Genomic DNA, 22,000 nt, shown 5'->3' with positions numbered 1-22,000 from the left:
AAGTAACTGTTCAAAGCAAAATAACTGAATCACCTTCGTCTAAGCTGGTTTTTGTGTGCGTGCCTCCATCTGCTTTTATTATAATGATTAAGGGTTTTAATAGCAAAATTAACTCGAGCAGCCTGTTCAGGGATCTTACAAACACTCTGTTACGATTTAAAGGGCTTCTGTTTAATATTGGTTGCTCAAGGCATTTTAAAATGTTTTTTTTAATTTGTTTTCTATTATTTGTAATTGTCTTTCACAACATCAGTATTACTGTTTTTTTTTTATTTCAAATCAAACATGCTAAATTGTATATATACAGAAAATAATTGCAGGTTTCCCATTGTTATTACCACTGTCATCAATGCCACAGTCACACTAAAAGAAACAGTGGCTGGAGACTGCGGTGCGATCACAGTTATTGCAACTACGTACTTGCAATTTGGTTGCCTTTGAAATGGTTACTTTGAAAAGGGGGACCAGGTCTGTAAGCACTCATAGTCAGCTGGTGTCTTCAGAGCGACTGTGGTGCGTCAAAACGGCGATAAAACAGCATTCGGATGGAGTCAGTCTGCTACCAGGCTGATCAGGATGTGATAGAGACTGGGGTCAAGCTGGTAATTACGAGCAGCCTGTTTGTAATAATACGGAGATTAAATGATAAATCAGCAAATAGGTTATGATGTGTTGGCATCACATTAAACAGAAGTTCACATTAACTACTTATAACTACAACAAGTTGTTGCTGCAGGACAGCGGTTTATCTATGAAATGACACAGCTGCTTAGCAAAACACATTTTCTAGTACCAGAATACCAGTTGAGTATTGCAAAGAAATGTGCACTCATCACTACTCATCAGTGCAGACTGACTCCGATTGATTGCAACGTGTTGGCAATCTGTCTGCATTTCTAAATGATATAAATAGACAGCAGGTATTTCCAAAGTTTTGCAGATCTGTGATTGCAGTCACTGTGAAACGTGGCTCGAACACTGGGCAACAATTTAGCTGTTGGTAGATGAGAAAAAATTTCAATGCAATAACTAGTCAGCTACCATTTTGTTTCTCGTTTTGTTTTCTAGTTGTGAGGAGGTTGCGTTCCTGTTTTTCCTCAAGTGTAACCAAATCATTATATCCTGGCTAGCTAGCCTAGTGTGCTTTGTGAACATTTCTAAGCTCCAAAGCCTGACAGCATGCCAAACTTACGGATGCACTATTTGGATCTGCTGTCAGTGACACCAGGCTGATCCATGTAGTTCACTTACACGTTGTTCTGTATTTTTTTACTCAACCACAAACTGTGTTTAAGTGAGCTGACATGACTGGAAAGCAAAGCTTTCCCTCGCTCACTCGCTCTCACTCCCACAGTGTAACTCTGGAAGTTTTTATGTCTCATCAGTATATTAATATTATTTCACTTGCTCTATGCAAAGAGGTGCACACACAGTGAGACTGAGAGCAGAGGAAGAAGAAACTGGCGTGTGAGTAAAACTCAGTAAAGTGCAGCAAAGACTTGTCATTAGGTCATTATGGAGCACTGTATGGAGCACTGTAACAAAAAATAATTTCCCCCAGGGATCAATAAAGTATTCTGATTCTGATTCTGATTAATGTTTTTTGTAAATGTTTATTTTTATGTGTCTTGGGTCTGTTGGGTTTTTTTGGGGGGGGGTTTAAGTCTTTGATTTTTTTTTGTCCAATTTATTTTATAAAGTTAATAAAAGTATTCCTCAGAATACTAGTAGCCTCAGTGAAGCTATATGCAGTCTACTTCCTGTAGCCACAGTGAAGCTACTCATGCACTGTGTAAGAATGGGAGCATCTGATCTGAGAGGCCTGTCTTTATCATTCTTTGATGTCATACTGGTTCTGATGGTCCATGACCTTTACTCATGCAAAGCCATGTTATGTTTAAAAAATACAGATTCTTTTCTTCGGCTCTAACCTAAAGGAAATATGTTTTTGATCCCCAGCGACTGGGTTTTTGCGCTGGTTTGTCATGAATTGAAACAGCTTGAGTCTTTTCTCGTCTTGCTGCCCAGTGTTTCAATTTTGCTTCTGTTCAAGCAAAGATTTAATTTCCTGCGCGCACAGAAACAGTGAATGATTGAAAGCTTCAACTATGTCTGATGCCATTTTGCAATTGTGTTCCAGACTAGACCCCTTCATTTCATACCAGTGCGGCCTGTTAGCCACATCATATTAAGATGAAGGTGGAAAGTGCGAGGAATATCTAACTGCTGCTGGGTAAAACTGAATTTGTTTTTTGATAAACACCAGTGTCAGGTTTAATGATGGCGCCGTTTCACAGAAAATGAAAGCCTGTTTTATTGTAAATTTACTCGTTATCTGTAATAATTAGGCTTTCTACCTGAGAAGTAGTTTTTGACTAATGTGTGCCGAATGTTTGTTCATTTTCTTTGCACACATTCAGCTGCAATCGTTAGAAGTATTTTAAAGTAAAGCTCTGCATGCAAGCCTGTTAGTGTAACTACATATATACAGTATAGAGAGAGCGTTAGCAAAACCCTGACTAAGCAAGTTGTCTCAGTGTGAATTCTTAAAGAACGTCCACGAGGTCAGAAACTGCACTTTTAATTCTTCATATATTAGGCAGCAACTTATTTGCGAAATTGATGGAAACAAGCCGTTATTAAACGTGTAATGTGCTGTGGTAAGGACAGATTGATGAAATAACTCAAAGATAATTAGCGTGGGCGGTGAATTACTGCTCAGAATGAAGTTAAAACACTGTAACACAAGAAAACTAACAAGCTTCTCCTCAGCATGCAGCCAGCCCACAGCCACAGTGACAGAGAACACAAACAACCTTCGGGAAAGACACTGTTTAACAAGCTGAAGGCGTCAATCTTCTTCATATGAAGATAAGGCAACAGTTATTTTTATGAGGAGCTGAGAACCATGTGGTTTGTATCCAGCTGATTTCACCCAGTGAGCTGAAGTGATCTGTGAAATGAGCAGGTATGGTGATTGATGGGAAAGAAGACCTGCAGCCTGTCTGCGTTGCATTGCACAGGCTTGGCTGTTTCTGTTCAGTTCAGTTTTAGTTATGCACTCAAAGTGAGGTCAGTGCCTTACATGACCGTGAGAAACCCGACGATTCCCTTTGAGCAAGCACTTACCCTAAATAACACAAATGTTGTGAAGCTGTTTACCACGTCAATATTAATTGTGTTAACCCACCAAATAATGATAGACTGAGGGAGCAATTTCACACTCATTCATTCGCCTGAAAACTTTAATCACTGAAATGATTCGGCTTTGGTCAATATTGTCATGAAGTAACAGAATTTCTGCAAAGATAAACGGCAAAATCCAGCTTAATTCAGAGGTCTTACAAATCCACTCAAACAGGATCCACAGTGGGAGTTTGCACTGCTTTCTACTCCCAGCCCGTCCATCTTTTGGAATTGTGTTTTTCATGGAGGGCTAAAAATAAACACATCAGTTTGTTTGTCAATAATTAAAAATATCAATTTGATTTAAAAACATAAGCAGTTGTTTTGCTATTATTAATTATTCTGTGCTTCTGTCAACACCACCCATCAGAGTCAAGGGGCGGGGCCTAATCAAACACTGACCTAATCAAAAACATTGATTTGTTCCGGGCTCGCAGTGGGTATTTCTCAGAGTTTGTATTGCACACTTGTTAGTTCCTATTGGACCAGTACACTCAGGAGTCCAGACATTCGAGGACAGGAGGATGCAGCGTACTCAACGACATCTGCTCAGCTTCATTGTTTACTTTACTGCGTTTTATGATTAATGTTTACGATGAAAGTAGCACATAAGAGACCTAATTACCTGTGTTCTTTCCAAACACACACACGTTTTTAAAAGCCCTCTGGCAAGATGCTCAGCTATAAAAGGGCCGTTAATGTGAAATTATTTTAAAAGGTCATAAACACTGGACTCATTTGGATGAGGTAAAGAAGTGTACACCGGCAGATTAAATTCAATATTACTGATTATTCAAGCGACAGTTCAGCAGTCGCTATGCATCTATACACTCACTGCTCATCAAAGAAAAAAACACACAGAGCTAATAATTCAAGTAGACTTCTATAACTTATAATAGGCAGCTGGTGTTTAGAATACAGTTGGATAAATATTAAAAATGAATAATTTGATCATCTCTGGAACAGGCCTGACATTACTCTTCAGGAACATCATCAATATGCAAGTCCAGATGTTTCTGCTCTTGGTGAAAATGCTCAGTTTCCTCTCTGTTTTAAAATATTTTTAATGTTGGTTTTATTGGAAAATAAGGTGTCATAAACAAGTTTAACACATCTGAACATCATGAAATAAAGACAAGCAAATGATTCTGTTGAAAATAGAATACAACACTCCAGTGGTGCATCATGGTTCACTAAAACGATCCAGTTATGAAGCTTACCTTTAATCTGAAAATGAACAAACCATCACCGGTTAGATATCATCTCTGTGATTTATATCCTGTGTTTACCCCCGAGTGAGAGGTGAGGGGTTTTGAAAACAGTGTTCTGGGAGCAGGCTGTTCTCAGCAAGCATCATGAGCTCCGATTGGCCGATCAGCTGATCGCTGAGATGAGCTGGCTGTTAGCCTAATGGGACCTGACATGTCACAAAATGTTGGAGAATTTTTGTAAATATGCTCTATCTCAGCAAATCAACGAGATAGTTGAAATTTATAGCACTATGTTCTCACCTTAAAACTCCTAAAAGTGTATTTATTGTAGGATTTCAATGTTTTACTTGCAGTTTGGTGCTTTGCTCCCGCCACTGCTGCTTGTGATGTAGTTTGAAATGCATTCTTGGATACCTGGCTGCCACAAGTCCACACCACCCCCAACCATGAGTCTGTTATCTGGGTAACCAGTCAGATGTTAAGGTGTGTTGATAAGCTGCAGTGACAGTTTAAATTATTTCATGGCACAATAAAGCACAGGAACCATGAAATAATGCAGTGTTTCCCAACCTTTTGGAGCCACGGCACACATTTCACTTTAGAATCACACGTCACGCCACCAAACACAAATGTCACAAAAAGCATAATTTCTCCCCGCGCCCAGTTATATACCTTTTTTGTCTTTCTTCCGACCACTGCTCACGCTGGGCCTTCATCTGGGTCGGAATTTTCTCCAGGTCAGGTTAACTACTTTTCAGATATTTATCTATTGCAATTATACTCTGCGTTGTCTCACTTGCAGCATGACCATGTAATTTCTTCTTCGACTTCTGTCTTACTGGCAGTTGGCAACCCATTTAATTAGAGCAGGTAGTTATACTGTCCTCTAGTGGAAGAGAATGTAATTGCTCTGCCCGTTATTCACACTGGTTGCTTAGCGTACCAATCAGGTGAAACGTGATTATCTCCATGGCACACTTGATCATTTCTCATGGCACACCTATGTGCGCCAAAAATCAGTCTCCTCGTGGACTCCTCATGGTTAAGTGCAACAGAAAAAAAGTAGCCACTTTTCAGTATTTATAACTACTTTAATTGTATTATTTTCTAACATGCCCATTCTGTTTTTGTAGGGGTGTAGTTGCTCTGATTGACAGGTGGTTGCCTTCTTGGTTTTATCTCAGCTAACTCGAGTCACTAAACTGGACCTCTAAATTTCTTTCATGTTGTCAGAACGTTTTTAATCCAAGTAACTGACAAATATTCTGACCTTATTTACAGTTATTTGTACTAACAACTCATCCAAGAAATGAATTCTTCAGTTTGGTGAGCAAAACTCTTGTATTATGTTCTGTCTGTCCCATGGAGCCTTTTGGACTCTCTATACTAACCAAAAGTTTGGGCACTCTGCCTTCAAATATGGTGACTTCTGGCTCCAGAAAGTAAGATAATGGTAGTCTAAGGAGCTTGGAAGGAAAAGGTCCTACTACGATGACCTGGATGACTGAGAACCTTCACACATATAAGATAATGGTATCATAAAGCTAAAACCAAGGCATCGAAATGGGCGTTGATAGATCTTATGGTTCCATGGTGACTATGTTTATATAGTGCCTTTGATCAATCCTACAGGACACAAACAGAAAGGTGTGGCGCTCCTAGTCGAGGAGTCGTGACAGAGGCAGTGATCTCGGCTGTCTAGGGTGGGCAGTGACCGTCATGATGGCATTTTTAAATGTCTTTGTGTGGTCTTTGCGGTTGAAGTTCCCCCTTTGATTAGGATCAATCCAGGAAATCATACAGCAACATTTACGTCAGAAGTCTGGCTGTCAGAGCTGCTTAATGGGGCTCTGATTGAATTATTTAATTGCATGTAAACGTAACCACTGTAATTCCACCCAATCTAAAGTTAATGGAAAACACATCAATCAACAAGAAGCCCGGCCATTTCACATTCCTGAGTCTCGACTGGTGATTACCACTTCAGAAAAATCACAGGGCTGCCTCAACGAGACAATTCAGCCATCGAGACAAACGCCCCAATTAGGATCTTTATTGGTTGTTGCCATCACCATCTGCAATTCGATTGCTTGTGACACTCATCTAGAGTGTATTTTTTTTAGCCATGCATGTGTGTGTTTGTATTTGAAAGCCATATCTCTTCTTCCATGCCGAATCATTAGATGTGTCAGGCCCGTTTAACTGTGACTCTGATGAGCAGTGTGGTGCAGACGTCTGTAATGTGGCTGACAGAGTGGTGATGGATCATTCAGCCACACTTTCGCCACCTAGACACGCTGTAAATGACTTTATTGGAGGTTTGTAATGGCTCGTGATAGCTGCCGTTGTGATCGTTGTGCTCGCTTTTCTTTGTTTCTGCCTGTTTTTCTTGTTTTTTTTAATGTCCTGATCTGTCAGCGGCGCGGCGCGTGTTGATGAGACACGGCGATGCGGGCTGTATGGATGCTGTGAAACTCTGCAGATAATGCATTTTTCTTTCTTACTGCAGCTCATCTTTTCTCTTCAAATTTGCATCTGCTTGTTTACTGCTCTGTGCTACTTTGGTGCCATTTTCTTCTACTTTGTCGTGACCCTTTCTTGTGCTGCTCTTTCCATTTCCCTGACTTGTCCTTTTCTTTCTCCTACTTGTCTTTTCAACGCACATTTGCATTGGCCTTTTTGTGACTCCACTGCCTCGATGTCATTTCCCTTTACTTTATCTGCTCTCTTCTGTTCTCTTACTCTATTTAGAGACGCCTCCATCTCCCAGTCTCCGCTGCTTATTTGTTTCTTTTTTTTCCTCTCGCTCCTCTTTTTTTCCATCTGTCTCCTTCAGTCTTATCGCCTCAGTTTTTTTCTGCATCACCTTCTGTCTCAACTTAATTAATTTCTGTGTCGATCCATTTAAAGCTCACTCTGTCGTTTTTGTCCTTCCAGTGCGACCCAGGAGAAGCTACAAAGTTGCTGTATGACCTTCTGTACACCGAGCCTATCAAGATCGTCCTGATGCCTGGCTGCAGTGGCGTCTCCACGTTAGTGGCTGAAGCAGCTCGCATGTGGAACCTCATAGTGGTGAGTGTCTTCCTTCGCGCTGTTCCTGTTTTACTCCAGATGTTTACATTTTTCAGACAAACGTGAGGCTTAACCTGAAAATCTCTTCACATAATAACAGCCAAAGTAGAATTTGCCCATATTTACTTTCGTGATGTGCACATAACGTCCAAATATGTGTCCATTATTATTTATATCCCTTTACTCCGTAAGAGTCTGAATATTATTAAAATATATAATATTTGATATATTGTTAAAATCTTGTTAACAAGCGGTCACACAGGCCTAGCAGCAGGATAATAAGGCACTGAGTGGCTGGTTGGTTGTAGACAGTCACATGGTGAATTAGTGGTAAACAGTAGGGGTGCAACGATACACAAAATTCACGGTTGGGTTCGGTTCGATACTTTGGTGTCACGGTTCGATATTTTTTCGATACAAAAAAATGTTCATGCATTTTTAATTTGTCATTTATTAAAATTATAAATATATATTTTAACTCAAAAGTACAGTTTTTAAATTTAACCCTAACCCTTGTGCGTGTTTTTTATTTTGACAGCGAATGCGCACCTGCGGACCACTTATGTGCAGCCCTGGTTATTTAGCTCATCATATCGCAGCCACAGAAATTCTTTTGTCCATGAAACCATAAAGCTGCACTTTCTTTTTGCCTTATAGTCTGATTTGTCATAACTTCTCCGTTTTGTGGTAAGCTTTTCTTTGGCTGTCACTTCTTCACCCTGACCTGTCTTATTTGGCTCAGCAGAACTGAAATGCTTTTACACACACACTCACATAAGCTCAGCGATTCTCTGCGCGATCAACCTCTCACATGTTTAAGCTGCGGGAGATTTCACTTGTCATGTTTGCATAGTAAGCTAACGATTAATAAGACGATGTCAGAGGAATTGGTGCACAAATTATCATCACTCACAGATCAGTGCTGTCGCTCTCTATACACAGTTCGCACGATTGCAAAGTGAAAGCAAAAAAACAAGCGCAAATTCAAACGCGACTTCAATATGTCACATATTGACAGTGGCTCACCGATGCCAATGACATAATTACCCAGCTACATTTCTGAAAGAATGCAAAAGCATTGACATATATTTTTCCTACAATAGCCCGACGGGCAGGGAAGAGAAAGATTTTGGTAGCCCGACTGAAAAAAATCGCTAGCTCCAGGACGTCGGGCTAGCGATATTGCAAGCCCTGTATCTGATTGAGGAATCACTCATCTTTGGAAAAGAGAGTTTATTACAGAGAAATGGCTCTTTCCAAAATAAAAGCTATACTATCCGCTTCTTCTGGGCTATATTCTCAGCAGCATAAGGAGAATCATGTGCTAACAGCTGTCTAAATGACTCGGCTAAAGTTAGTAGCATGCTTGCTTTTTTTTGTCTGCTTCCACTTGTCTTTGCACTAGGATGATGTCGGCGTAAATGTGCAGTCATATTCGTTGTGTTCCCACTAGTGCTTTCAGGTTAATCTCGTTGAAATGACCTTAACGCCACAACACGGCAAATCTCCGTTAACGAGCTACCGCCGATCGCTCCGTGCATGGGGCTAGACGGCCAACACGTTAACGAGCTAACTGCGCTAACACACTAGTTCACACCAATGTAATTGAGCATTGCATGGCACATCCAACATACTGTTTTACTTTAGTCCATGACTCGCTTACCTTCAGGGTCATACGTCACATGAAAACCAAAATAATTCCAAACGCCAGATCTGAATGAGGTTCAATTTGCCTGTTGCAAGTAGAGCTTAACTTCTGTCTCGCTAGCTTGCCCTGCGCTCTTCCTTCTGACTATGCTGTCTGTGTTGAGCGCTCAGTGGATCTGCGCTCGACAGTGCAGCCTAGGCGGAGTAGTCGAACACAGATTCACTGAGCGCTCAACACAGACAGCATCGTCAGAAGGAAAATTGATAAAATAAATTACAAATGTTGTATTGTTCGATACATATGCGTACCGAACCGAAAGCACTGTATCGAACGGTTCAATATCGATACGAATATCGTTGCACCCCTAGTAAACAGGTATATGCTGCTGTGCTGTGGTCACTGGCAGGTTGCCACGGTTGCCCACAGTTTGCAAGGAAGATGCTGACTTGTCTGCAAAAACTTGCCAAGTATTCACTGAGCAGCAGTGAAACTTTGGAGTGGATGCAAACCTGAAACTGAAACTGTTCACCTTTAATTAAAGTAAAGTTGCATTTTTGTGTTTATTGCAGAGGTCTCGGTTTCCAACTTGCATGAAACTTTTTCATGTTTCACAACCGCTCAGCAATTAGTTCGGGAGAGCTTGTAGACAAATCGGCTTGTTCTACCAATGATGGGCGACCTTAGCAACCTGCTAGCAACCTAGGCAGGTTTTCAATGTAGCACTCTTTTGTTTTTTTGCATCTGATTTCACCTAGCAACAGTAGGCAACTACCAACAACTATAACTGTCAAGGTTAAAATATAGACAGCATTTGGTTGCCACTCTTCTTATTTGACTTTAAAGAGAGTTGCCAGGTGGTTGCAGAGCGGCCTCTGAGTGGCTGAGGCCTGACATCTGTCTCTAACTGTCTGCTGACTTCTGTCCATAAAACAAAACCTTTTCTTTATTTCCTGGATATCGTTCTGTGTTTTTGTTACTTTGCTGCCTACAAAATGGATTTTTTCTCCACCATTTTCCCCTCAGGAGTGCTGGTGTCATCCAACTAGTGCTTCCATTTTGGAAGCTTGTTATGTGTTTTACAGTCATGAAACTGAGTTGTTATTGGACTTTTAAAACTGCAGTCGTTTATGAATGTAGCCAATCATTTTCCCTTTCCAGTGGCAGTAAGTGTGGGTAGTTTGGTTGGATTTCAGCCAAGCTATTCCCTAGTTTTACGCAGCAGGCGCCTACACTATAATTAGTAGCGGGAGAAACACAAAACTGTTTTGAATAATAGTAAAAAGTTTTATAGTAATTAAAGTGCTTCATCGTGTTTTTTCAGTGTCAGCAAAGTGGGTGAAAATAGTATAAGTAGTTAAACTAAGGCCATTTGGAGCAATATGTAAGGAGTGAGAACACCAGCGTCATAGAACCTAAAGGTCTGGATTTATGACATAAAGCATGTTCTAATGCGATATCCCAGATTATAAGACTTTTTGAGTCATGTTTTAGTTTTGTGTTGTAGCCACAAGTACACGATGTTATACCTTTCAAACTTGACTGAAATTGAAAATTTTCCTGGTGATTGTTGTGATTGTTGTCTGTAAGTCTGAGGCTGTGTTCCACATACGCTGCTCACAAAGGTTTCAGGGTTTTCACCTTACAGTATGACGTGCCTCGGGGCTATACAAAGAAAACTGAATCAAAAACATCAAAGAAACACAGTATAACATCAAATCAGTTAAACTGTGAGATATCGATCTGGTCAGTTAAGCAGCAGAGGGCATTGTTAATCGGTTTCAGCTGCTTTGGTTTTAATGAAATTAACAACAGGTGCACTAGAGGGGCAACAATAAGACAACTGCCAAAACAGAGTCAGTGTTACTGTGATACCTGGAGCCTACAGAAGCTGCATGGGTAGTCCAACTCCTCCAGGATGACACCTCAATGTGTGTCATTGCCACAAGGTTTGTTGTGTCTCCCAGCACAGTTACAAAAGCATGAAGGAGATTTAAAGAGAAAGGCAGTTACTCGAAGAGAGCTTTGCAGGGCTATAGAAGGTCCTTAACCCATCAGTAAGACTGGTATCTGCTCCTTTATGTAAGGAGGAACAGAATGAGCACTGCCAGAGCTACAAATAGACCTCCAGCAGAACACACTGGTGTGAATGTCTCTGACCAAACAGAAAGAGACATCACGAGGGTGGCCTGAGGGCTGGATGTCCTCTGTCTTCACCATTGATTGAAATCCATCATTGGTGCTTTTCACAGATTAGAGCAAGTTCAGCCTGAGCACACGCGACAGACGTGAAAGGATCTGGAGAAGCTGCGGAGAACGCTATGCTGCCTGTAACATTGTTCAGCATGACCTGTTTGGTGGTGGGTCAGTGGGAGCCAAGGGTGGCATATCCATGTAAGATGTAGAATGTGCAGTGGGTGCTGGGTAGGTTGATCATTTTCATTTTATGCTTCGGAAACAGATGGCAACGTTTCGCTCCTCACGCATTACCCAGTCCAGTATAGATATCCGTGATTTTGATTTTCTTTTTAATATCTGATGTGTTTTCAACGCGTTCCCTTAATGTTTTTTTAAACCAATTCAGTGTCCTCTGAGAGTCGTCTCTCTGATATCGATTGCTGCTTTATCCTAAATCTGAGGCGTGTTTATCTGCTGTTTAGGACTCTGTGGCGATACGTCCTGTGAGCCTTTACCTATGTTCTCTGCAATAACATGTTTGTGCACAAAACATTTCTGAACTGGTCATTTAAGTTTCCTGAATCTCTTTCCTGTTAGAGTGAACGTTGATTTAAAGGATTTCTTTATCACTTTGCAAAAAGGAACTCTGAAGAGCTGATTTGGCGTACTTTTAATGGTGTACCTCTTTTCCGAAATGTATTGATATATGCCAAAAATATTTAGTAACATGCCAACTTGCTTTGCACTGTGTCAGCATCTCCGGCAAATAATGAATCGGCTTATATTTGAAAGAGGTTTGTAGATGGTTAGCTAAAGCAACTGCTGTAAACAGTAACTGTGTCCACTGCCAGCCTGCACAAGTTTGGAAAAAGGTTTTAGCAACAGCAAGGTGTGAAGATGTAAAGGAGCTGCTCAGCATCGAAGAGCTTCATCTGTCAAATATGCTGTTGGATGTTTTGGCCTTCACACCTGTACCTTACATTTCCCTGATCACAGAACTACAGCAAATAACGATCCCACACGTTTAGCTAAAATGGTAAAATCTAGAAAATTCTTAAATAGCCAAATCAGTCGTGTTATTCTGTAAGCCAACACTAAATTTAGCGCTGTGAAGCCCAGTTTCAAAGTTTCAGCATTTCTTTTTTGGAGCTATGAATGATTATATTTAGACTCACCCTCCATAGGACTGTTCTAAAGGATTGCATTGGCTCATACCAGGCTGTAAACATGAGCAGACAGGGGGCTGCTAAGTAATCAGCTCACACTAAGCAGGAACATCTCGGGCTAAATCATTAAGTCAATGTAGAGTCACTTACTGTAAACGAGTCAGTTCCCAAACTCTCATGTTAAAATGGCCAAATATGTCGCATTTTTAGAGCCTGGTACAAAAAAGTTTGAATCCTTAGACCTAAACTTTGTGACAACTACACAGAGACTGAATTTATTTTATAGCTCAACCATTGTATTAAAACTTGAAGGCGCAGGGGAATAGCAGCTTTGACAGGTGGGCCAGCACAAGCAGCTGCAGCTGATAGCTCTCTGCTCTGCCTCACCTCCACTAATTGAAAGCACTGAACTGGACCTTTTGACTGTTTTTGTGCTGTTGGTGCCTTTTGAAGCATTTTAATGGAATTATCTGACTAATGTTACGACTTGCTTTATGGTGCAGCCTGTACAAGAAAGGCGTGTTTCGCTCTTGATTCAAATATTTTACTATTCTGTTACTGGGCACTAATTAGCAGATATGTGTGTGTTTGTGTTGCATCCATGCAGGTTCTTGCTACGAAACTATAAACATGGTATTAGCCAAAATGCTAAAATCTGGCTTTAAAATGTGTGAGTCTGTGGAGACTGATTTGCTTTTGGGACCAACCTCAAGTGGTCATGTGACGAACTGCATGTTTGCCATTTTTTGTGTTGGCTTCCTTTTTCAATCCTGGAAAAAATCCCATTCCAGTTGTTTTATTAGCAAAATTAACAGCGCGGACCGCAGAAGCGAACAAAAGAGGCTCTGTTACAGCAGTTTGTCTGCAGAGAACGAGAGCCAGATGCCAAACAAACAGGCTAAAAAGACAATGCTGTCCCATGTTCCTTTGTCTCTGTGGTGAACTTTGGTTCTGTGTAGCATGGAGAGGGCTGTAAGCTGATAAAATCCTTGACAACGCTGCCATTTATCTCTCTGCTTTGTGCAGCTGAACACTGCAAACGCAGTTTTAAAAGACTTCAGAAAGGATCTTTAATTAGTGTTGAGACTTTACAAGACTGACAGCTGCGCTGCTGTCTATGACAAAGAATATTTATTGGCCTCAATACAGCATCATAATATACGTACAGTATTTATGACAAGTATTAAACACAACCCAGATCTTTAAAAGAGTGAGAGATCCGTTGCTGTCTTCTGCTGCTGTGATTTTGTTGAAAGCATTTCAGCTTTTTATGCCTTCATCACTCAGTTTATTTTGTTTATCTCATTCTTTCTTCTCTTGATCTGCCTCTCTGTCACTCACGGCGCTCTGCTTATTAGCTTTGTCCCATAATTGAAGTTTCATCCAGAGATTAGTCATCGAGAACAATCAGTTCTAGCGGTTGGCATCTGCCCCTCTTTCTCGTTTCTGGGCTTTCTCAGTTTGCCACCCTTTTTTTCCTCGTCGTTAAAGACTCTTTTCCACTTTCTGACTCTTCGCCTCTCTCCTTTCTTTGTCTGTCTCTGCCTGGAGCTGGGCTGCTCTATTACAACCCCAGTTTTTTCCTTCCTTCCTTCCTTCCTTCCTTCCTTCCTTCCTTCCTTCCTTCCTTCCTTCCTTCCTCCTTTCATTCTCTAGCTTTCTCTGTGGCTCTCTCCCACTCTTCATTTCCGCCTCAATCCCTCAACTCGAGCAGTCGATTCTCCCTGCACACAAAGGGATCTGTCTCTCTTTACTACACGCCACCACTGGCACAACCACCTAACCGCCACACTCAATTATTTCTGGATGCGTTCTGCCTGCAGGAACCTCCTCGCATGTCAAACAGCTTCATCACAGTGCTGGGGAGGCAAACGCAACCTCTGTTTTTGGACACTGATCAAGGAGGGTCTCTCCATCAGCTCCTTTTAGCACAGTGTTCATTTGTTCCCCTATCTTCCTTTCTAAAAGCACTGTAAGCCACAGACGGGCAATGATCTGCTACAAGGCTACGAGAGAGCTGTCGATGTGAGAATTGAGAGATATTGTTGTGGTTCTGGGGGAGCTTCGATGTGGAACTCTGCTTCTCTCTGCGTGCTGCTGCGTGGGTCTATTTCTGCCACAGCAGCTTTTGCATTTCACTCGTGTCACTGTTTTCATGTCTGGTGAAGAGTTATTTGAGTGTTGCCAGTGTTGAGTGTAGCTTAGGTTTGACCTCAGTTAAATTATTACACTCTTGCAGGCACTGTGCTAATGAAGCCCCTTCAAAAACAAGCTGAAAACACTTCAGGTTTTCTAAGTGTTTGAGTTGATGACATTAAACGCTCTGTTGACCCAAATTAACAAACTTTCCACTTTATTTTATGTCCCTCATCTACATCTACACCCTCAGGGGTAGGGGTGCAGTACAAGTCAATTCATAGACAGGTACAGTCTTCACAAAGTCTTAACTGGGGCTCATTAATGTACAACAAGATCTCTATGTGTAGTTATTTGAGGGCCAAAAACGTTTCCAAGCAGTAAAGGAACAACTGTGCCATTATTTCATCCACAGTTCACCATACAACAGCACAGATCCTGTAGCACTCATATCAGACATGCATGGACAACAATCTATGATTAAAAACGGGTTTAAGAAGATCAACACAACACAACAATCTCTGAACAGACACGTAACCTGTCCAGCCGTCGATCATATGCTGACTCCCACAGTGGCGCTCAGTTAGCTTTCTTTTTTAAAGATGTAAAAAGGTGTAAAAAAAAAAAACCAGACACACTGCCATCACCAGTGTATGGATGTGTGTGTGAATGACTGAATGTAGTGTAAAGCGCTTTGGGGTCCTTAGGGACTAAGTAAAGCGCTATACAAATGCAGGCCATTTACCATGTAAGGTCAGGAGAAGGCCTGTGTTTGACCAAAGAAAAACGATTCATTTCTCTTGTGGATTTTAAGGTTTTACTGGTTATTTAAGTTCAGTTAAGAAGATTTAATATATCTGACAGCTTTTAATGTGTATGTGTTTTCTGTAATGGTGTCACAGTGTTAGAAGCTGAGCTTTTGCTCAGTTTTTCCTCTCACAATGCAAATCAATCCATGTTTGAGTTGGCTGCAGGTCCAGATATACAGAGGTAGATTTGAGTAGAAGAGCTACATAAATATCAGTCAATTTCCAAATGTATGAATAAATATGATAATAATATATAATATAAATAAATTCTGTACCTAATTTTGACAGTTTTTTACTATTTAGCATGCATTGGATCACTAGCAAACCAGTCAGATATAGTTAGGGTTGGATTTTAACCAACAAGCCAAGTGTCAGAAACCTGAAGGAGTGGCATTTGAATCTGGTCTTTAAGTGGATGTTTTCCTTACAGTTCTTTTCATTATAATTTGTTTGGTTATACCAAAGTGGTGACAATTTTATATGACTGGTTACGTTTTAGTCTCGTAACCCGAGTCCTGCCTGTGCCTCTACACAGACCGCCAGCCTCCGGGTCGATATCAAGGGCTAAAGTCAGTTTCACTAGAGATTTAAGGCAAGTTTCCACAAATGTAAGACTATGTTTGCAACACCTCCAGGGACAAGAGAATAAAATAAGGAACTTTTTTTGTTTCTAAGTGTAGTGATATTCGTGTCTGGAATTTTTTCCCATTGGTGTTATTTGCCCAGGCTTTGTGATATCAACCTCTGAGACGGGGCCCTCTGCCCTCGGTTGAATGAATCTCCCTTGATGCGTGATAACTGCATGAAAAAAATCACAATTTCAACAGCAACACGTCAAACAACCACTAGGCCTCAAATGACTTTTGCATTCACTTCTCGCCATTTAACAGACATGTGAAAGTTCACTGATGAACAGGAGGCTGAATTGAAGGATACTTATGGATCATTATTTTGAGTGATTATTCACACAAGGCTTGTTGCAGAGGATTGGTCATCACGGCCATAATTATTCCCTGATTTATTCCCCAGTCATACTGTGAGATTGGATTTGTGGGTGACAAAGTGAGGAAGGCTTACAACGACTTTGGTGATCTCCTGAATTTTCCTTGCAATATTCATCCAAGCTTAAAGTGGACCACACCAGCAGCTGTAGCTGAAAGCTTATACCAAACGATTTCACCAGTTTATGGATACAGCCACGCCATCTACTCCAGATATGGTTATGTATGGCTCCAAAAACCATCAACACTTAAGTCTCGTAGCTAAAGGAACCTACAGTAGGAAATATTACAAACCTCAGTATGTTTGAAACATGCTGGTCGGTATTCTCTTCGTCCGCATGGCTACTTGTTGCTTTCTGTTCCATTTGCCCGAACTGAACTTGGTAGAAGAGCTTTTGTCCATTTAGCACCCTCGGCCTGGAACAAACTGCAGAAGGAATGGAAAATGACTGAATTCATTTCATTAAGTGCTTTTAAATCTAAACTACGAATCCTTGAGGCCAAGTCCATAACATGTAACTGTTTCAATTAGATTGATTGTCATTTTAACTGACTTTTTTATTTGAATTTTATTGAATTTTATTTTTATTTTATTTGTATTCTTTCACTTATTGTTGCATGTGTGTTGTTGCTGCCTGTGTTTGAGTAATTTCTGTAACTGTGAGACATCTGCTGCTGCCTATCTTGGCCAGGTCTCCCTTGAAAAAGAGGTTTTTAATCTCAATGGGATCTTCCTGGTTAAATAAAGGTTATCACACTGACACGAAGTATTCTTCATGCTGAACATGAATGTTGATGCGGTTTTTACTCTTCTGTTCACTGGACAAGTTTGCTTCCTTATTTGGGATTGGCACAAGAGAAACTAGTTTCAGTGTAATGAAAGAGCATTTTGTGCCATGAACAGGAAGGTGAAGTACGGATTTTGAGTGATAGGCACGATCAGTTCATTGCCTGTTTTGTTGCTTCATGTTGACAGTATAGTTTATGGCCAACCATATTCTCTCACCCCAACCGGTCACGGCAGATGGCCCCTCCCTGAGCCTGGTTCTGCCGGAGGTTTCTTCCTGTTAAAAGGGAGTTTTTCCTTCTCACTGTTGCCAAAGTGCTGCTCATAGGGATTCATTCTTTAAAAAATTCTTTAAAAAATAAACATATGTGGCTGTCATTAAACTTCCATCTCAATGGTTGCTTATTCTCATGTATGTATGTTACCCATCACATTTATACCTGAGCATGTGTCATCCTTCAAAGCTCCCGTGGTTTTCTTCAGATCTTTCGCCACCGCTCCCACATCAGCTGTCACTTCCTGTAAAGTTTCTCCTCCTTCGTATTGATGCCTTCGTCTACGTGCCTTTCCTCACAGGAATTTGTTATTGTGGGGAGTCCACATCGCACATGACATTTGACATCAGTCATCGAGCCCCCTCTCGCTCCCAGTGGAGAACATCTCACAGCTATAGGTAATGGGGCTGAGATGAGAGCTGAGAGTAGGAGAGGCAGCTCGTGTCTTTAATGGCTCCCTAAACGGCAGGTTCCTCATTTTAAAGAAGGCCTGTCGAGGATTTTATTTCGACTTGTCACTGTGAGACTAATTGATAGAGGAACGGTTTTCTTCTACTTCTACTGACATTTTCTAACAACCATTTTCCCCGCTGCCTTTTTTGAGGTATTATGGCTGAGAACTCTTATTATATAGGTCCATATTGCTTTGAGACTAGAATAATTTGATTATTTTTAAATATATGTCTGTAATCGTGGCGTCGGCAATCTTGGTTTCATGGCACTTGATGCACGGAGAACCCTGCAAGAGTGATTTAGTGTGTTTTTTGTGGTTCGTTTGTTTTAAATGAAATTATGGAGTTCATCAACATCTAATAAGCCATAGGAAAGCCTAAAGAAGTGAGGGGGTGTGTAAGAAAAGGAGAAAATGGGAGTAGGGAATTTGTTTTTGGTTTTCTTTCTTTGTAATGGCCTTCTTCTCCGGCCCATCAAAGACAACTTTGGACAGGAACATCTATTTACTGGGTGAACCTTCAAAATAGATTACTTTTTCTCTTTTTCCACAAACGCCAATTTCCAGGGCTGAAAAACGAAAGCCAGCTTTCAGACGTGTCAAAATCTGCAGTTCGTCTAATGGCCCCTTGAGGCTGTCAACAATTCGTACAGACTCCAGCGTTAAAATGCGAAACTTTATAGCCCTAAAAATCTACAGAATGGTTTTTGGGATCTATCCATACCCTTTCATAGATCATATTAAAAATCTGATATATTTTCTGTGTTCTATAGCGAGTACAGGGTTTATTATATTTTATTTATATTTTTATCTACATTTCACACAGCGTACTGGCATGTTCAGAATTTCCATATATATAGTATATATTTCTTTAAGTGCCTTTTCTGTTTTCTGTCTTGCAACAAGCCCTCTCAATTATCTTTGTGCTCTTGGTGCCTTTGGAAGCATTTTGATGGGATTAGCTGAACAATAACATGACCTGCTGGTTTTTATCACTCTGTTATCATCTGCATTAAGTCTGTGACTTACACTGACAGCCCAAACTAGCAGCCTAAACTTGTTAGCACTCTTTTGTGCCTGTGTAGTCGTTGCCTGCTCAAAAAAACAAGCATCACAAAGGCCAAAATACTAACGCTGAGCCTTTAAAGTATGGCCACCAGCGAGGAGGTGCTACACCTGAACGTCTACAGCGTCCGCTCCTTCCTCATTAACTGTTTTATGCTTCTTTTGTTTTCGCAGCTCTCCTATGGTTCCAGCTCACCAGCCCTGTCCAACCGCCAGCGTTTCCCGACATTCTTCCGCACGCACCCGTCAGCCACCCTTCACAACCCCACCAGGGTGCAGCTCTTCAAGAAGTGGAAGTGGACTCGTATCGCCACCATTCAGCAGACCACTGAAGTCTTCACTTCCGTCAGTACCTTTAATCTTCATCACTCTTTTGTCTTCAGCTCTCTCTTCTTGCTTGCTCACTCCTGGCTTTATGGCCTGAGCCTGGCTGCTTGCTTGCCAGCCTCTGAATGTTTGTTTATGAGCAGGCCAAGCTATACACCTTTAAGCAATCTCTCCTGGCGATTGATGGAGGATTTTTTTTAAAGTAATTTGTTGGAGTATTGCTTGTGAGAAATATTGATCTGGCAGGACTCTCTCCTAGCCATAGCGATCGATACCAGCGTCACTTGGGTTGGTTCCTGTAATGGAGGTTAATGATTCTGCTCGCTCTTCCTTTCCTCCCGCTTCTCGCATTCTTCTTCTTTCCAGTCATGTCTTTGTCAAAAAATCTATTCTCTCCCATGCTGTCTTGTTGTTATTTATCATACATGCCCACAGTCTCCATCCCTCTCTTGGTGTTTCTCATGTACACTTCAGATTTATTTATTTCCCCCCCTCTGGACTTAGCTGCATTTCTTTTGTCTTTCTGTGTAATCTCAACCTGCCTTCTCTCTTCATCTCTCTGTTTGGCCGCCTCTCTAACCTCCTCTTCCTCCCCCCTCCCTGTCTGTCTTCGTCTGTCCTTCCCTTTCATGTGGCAGACTCTGGATGATCTGGAGCAGAGGGTGAAGGAGGCAGGCATCGAGATCAGCGTTCGCCAGAGTTTCCTCACCGACCCGGCTGTCGCTGTCAAGAACCTCAAGGTGCTTTGATTAAAAATTCACCTCAGCTGCTGGTCGTCTCGCTCCCCCCCTCCTCTCCCCCTCTCCTTTCTCCTCTGGCTCACAGCTGCACACGATGCCATTAGCATAGAGGCGATTTGATAGAGGAAATTAATGCGCCATGCTAATTAGCAGCTCCCGAACAGCAGCATGTGCCATCCTGTGAAGCGGCAAGACTTTGGCACATTGTGCTGCCACATCAGACTGCACTACTGAAGTTCTATTGTTGCTGCTGATGTAACTAAGCAATGTTTTGTTATGATTTGATGCAGCGCCAGGATGCTCGGATCATCGTGGGGCTCTTTTATGAGACCGAAGCACGGAAGGTGTTTTGTGAGGTTGGTACCTTTTCCCTGCTCAATTGATCCCAGAACGCCCAACCTGACTGGCTATTAGAAGAAATTGAGCTCTGTAATGGGCTCTTTGAATGTCTGAATGAACATCCTTGTTTGGCAGCGATACAACACGCTCAACTGGGAATAATTTATCTTTCTCTTCATCCTTCTGTGCTGCAGGTGTTCAAGGAGAAGCTCTACGGGAAGAAGCATGTGTGGTTCCTGATAGGCTGGTACGCAGACAACTGGTTTAAGATCAAAGACCCGGCCATCAACTGCACAGTCGAGAACATGACTGAGGCCGTGGAGGGTCACGTGACCACTGAGATCGTCATGCTGAATCCTGAAACTGTCCGTGGAGTCTCCAACATGGTGGGAATGCAAATCGCTCCTCTATTTAATGCATTAAAGAGATTAGTTGTATTAATCAGGGAAAACATGTGTAGCTTGATCGACAAATAATGAGTGTTGGTAACTGGATTACAGAGAAAACATCGCAATTCAAAGTAATTAAGGCAATTTGATTGAACGATGGTGTTTAATGAGCTTATAATGACATTAAATAGAGCTCACCTGTTCTTTGTCCAGCACTTTGGGGATCCGGTAACACATACAATGCTTTGGTTCATGTCTACAAACTGATGACATTCCCATCAGCCTCGCCTGTGCTTTTGTTGATTAGCAAAAACACAGATTTATACTTCTTGGCTGCCACCAACTTCTTTGAAATGTTTCAATATTCATATTTAAAGTATTGAAACTTGATAAATTTCCAGCCAATTTTCCAGCTTTGTGGTTTGTGGCAAATGCCAGATATAGCAGCGATTCAGCTATAGATAGTAACAGCTGTCAGGAGACGGCTCCCGACAGCTCTGATGGAGTTCGGGACATGACCTTGGTGCAGTTGCTGTAACAGATTATTGAATTGTAAAACCTTAACTCTAACTGTGTGACAACTCACCTGCATGAGTTCCAGAAAAGTAGATTGTGATTAAGCGTAAGGTCCTCACAAATCCTGTCTGTGTTGGGAAAAGGCCTAATTCATAGTTATGAATATTTAATGAAGTTAGCGCTGTTGTGCCGTGCGCACAAATGTGTGTAAATCTGCACAACTCCGATGCTTTGGAAACGTGCAGGTATTTAATGAAGTCAAACAGCTGGAAGCTGGAAGGGCGCTTTGAGGCTTAATATTATTTGGCATGTTTGTTTGGGCAGCGTGAGAGAGTGCAAGAGTGAAGTCAAAAGTGCCAGAACTGTGAGAGTTGGCAAACCTGCATAAAAATGTAATAGAAAAGGAAAGATTTTTATTTTTAATCTCTTTTCCTTTCCTACACTCATAAGGCAGATTCAGGATGCTCTGCTCCTTTGCGAGACGTGGTCCAGATCAGATGGGTGCAGTACGCACCAGGTGTCAAAACCAGCTGTACCAAAAATCGGGGAATGTAGAACTGTTGAAAACATAACACGAGGGAGCGTCACTTCACTCATGCCACGCCCGTCTCCTCGGAAATCTGTGCGTGCAGACAGATCTCGACACTCGCATCTGCTTCCTGGCACGACAGCTGAGGTTTTAAGACAGACGGGTGTGCAGAATGTTC

At 41.5% G+C, this 22,000-nt stretch overlaps 1 protein-coding gene across 10 annotated transcripts in view; it reads left to right on the top strand.

Annotated features, from left to right (window-relative positions):
- gabbr1a (gamma-aminobutyric acid (GABA) B receptor, 1a) overlaps window positions 1–22,000 on the top strand; it is a 130,699-nt gene that overhangs the window by 55,817 nt on the left and 52,882 nt on the right. For all 10 annotated transcript variants that reach the window (XM_026183912.1, XM_026183904.1, XM_026183911.1 and 7 more), the window contains 5 exons: window positions 7,335–7,469; window positions 19,157–19,327; window positions 19,948–20,049; window positions 20,340–20,405; window positions 20,583–20,774. In XM_026183912.1, the coding sequence (XP_026039697.1) occupies window positions 7,335–7,469; window positions 19,157–19,327; window positions 19,948–20,049; window positions 20,340–20,405; window positions 20,583–20,774 (666 nt within the window). The remainder of the gene's footprint in view (window positions 1–7,334; window positions 7,470–19,156; window positions 19,328–19,947; window positions 20,050–20,339; window positions 20,406–20,582; window positions 20,775–22,000) is intronic.

The sequence above is a fragment of the Astatotilapia calliptera genome, chromosome 11, assembly GCF_900246225.1.
Source record: "Astatotilapia calliptera chromosome 11, fAstCal1.2, whole genome shotgun sequence".
In the NCBI taxonomy this organism is placed as follows: Eukaryota; Metazoa; Chordata; class Actinopteri; order Cichliformes; family Cichlidae; genus Astatotilapia; species Astatotilapia calliptera.
The sequence above is the reverse complement of the archived record's forward strand: the minus strand, read 5'-3'. Positions and strand labels throughout refer to the sequence as shown.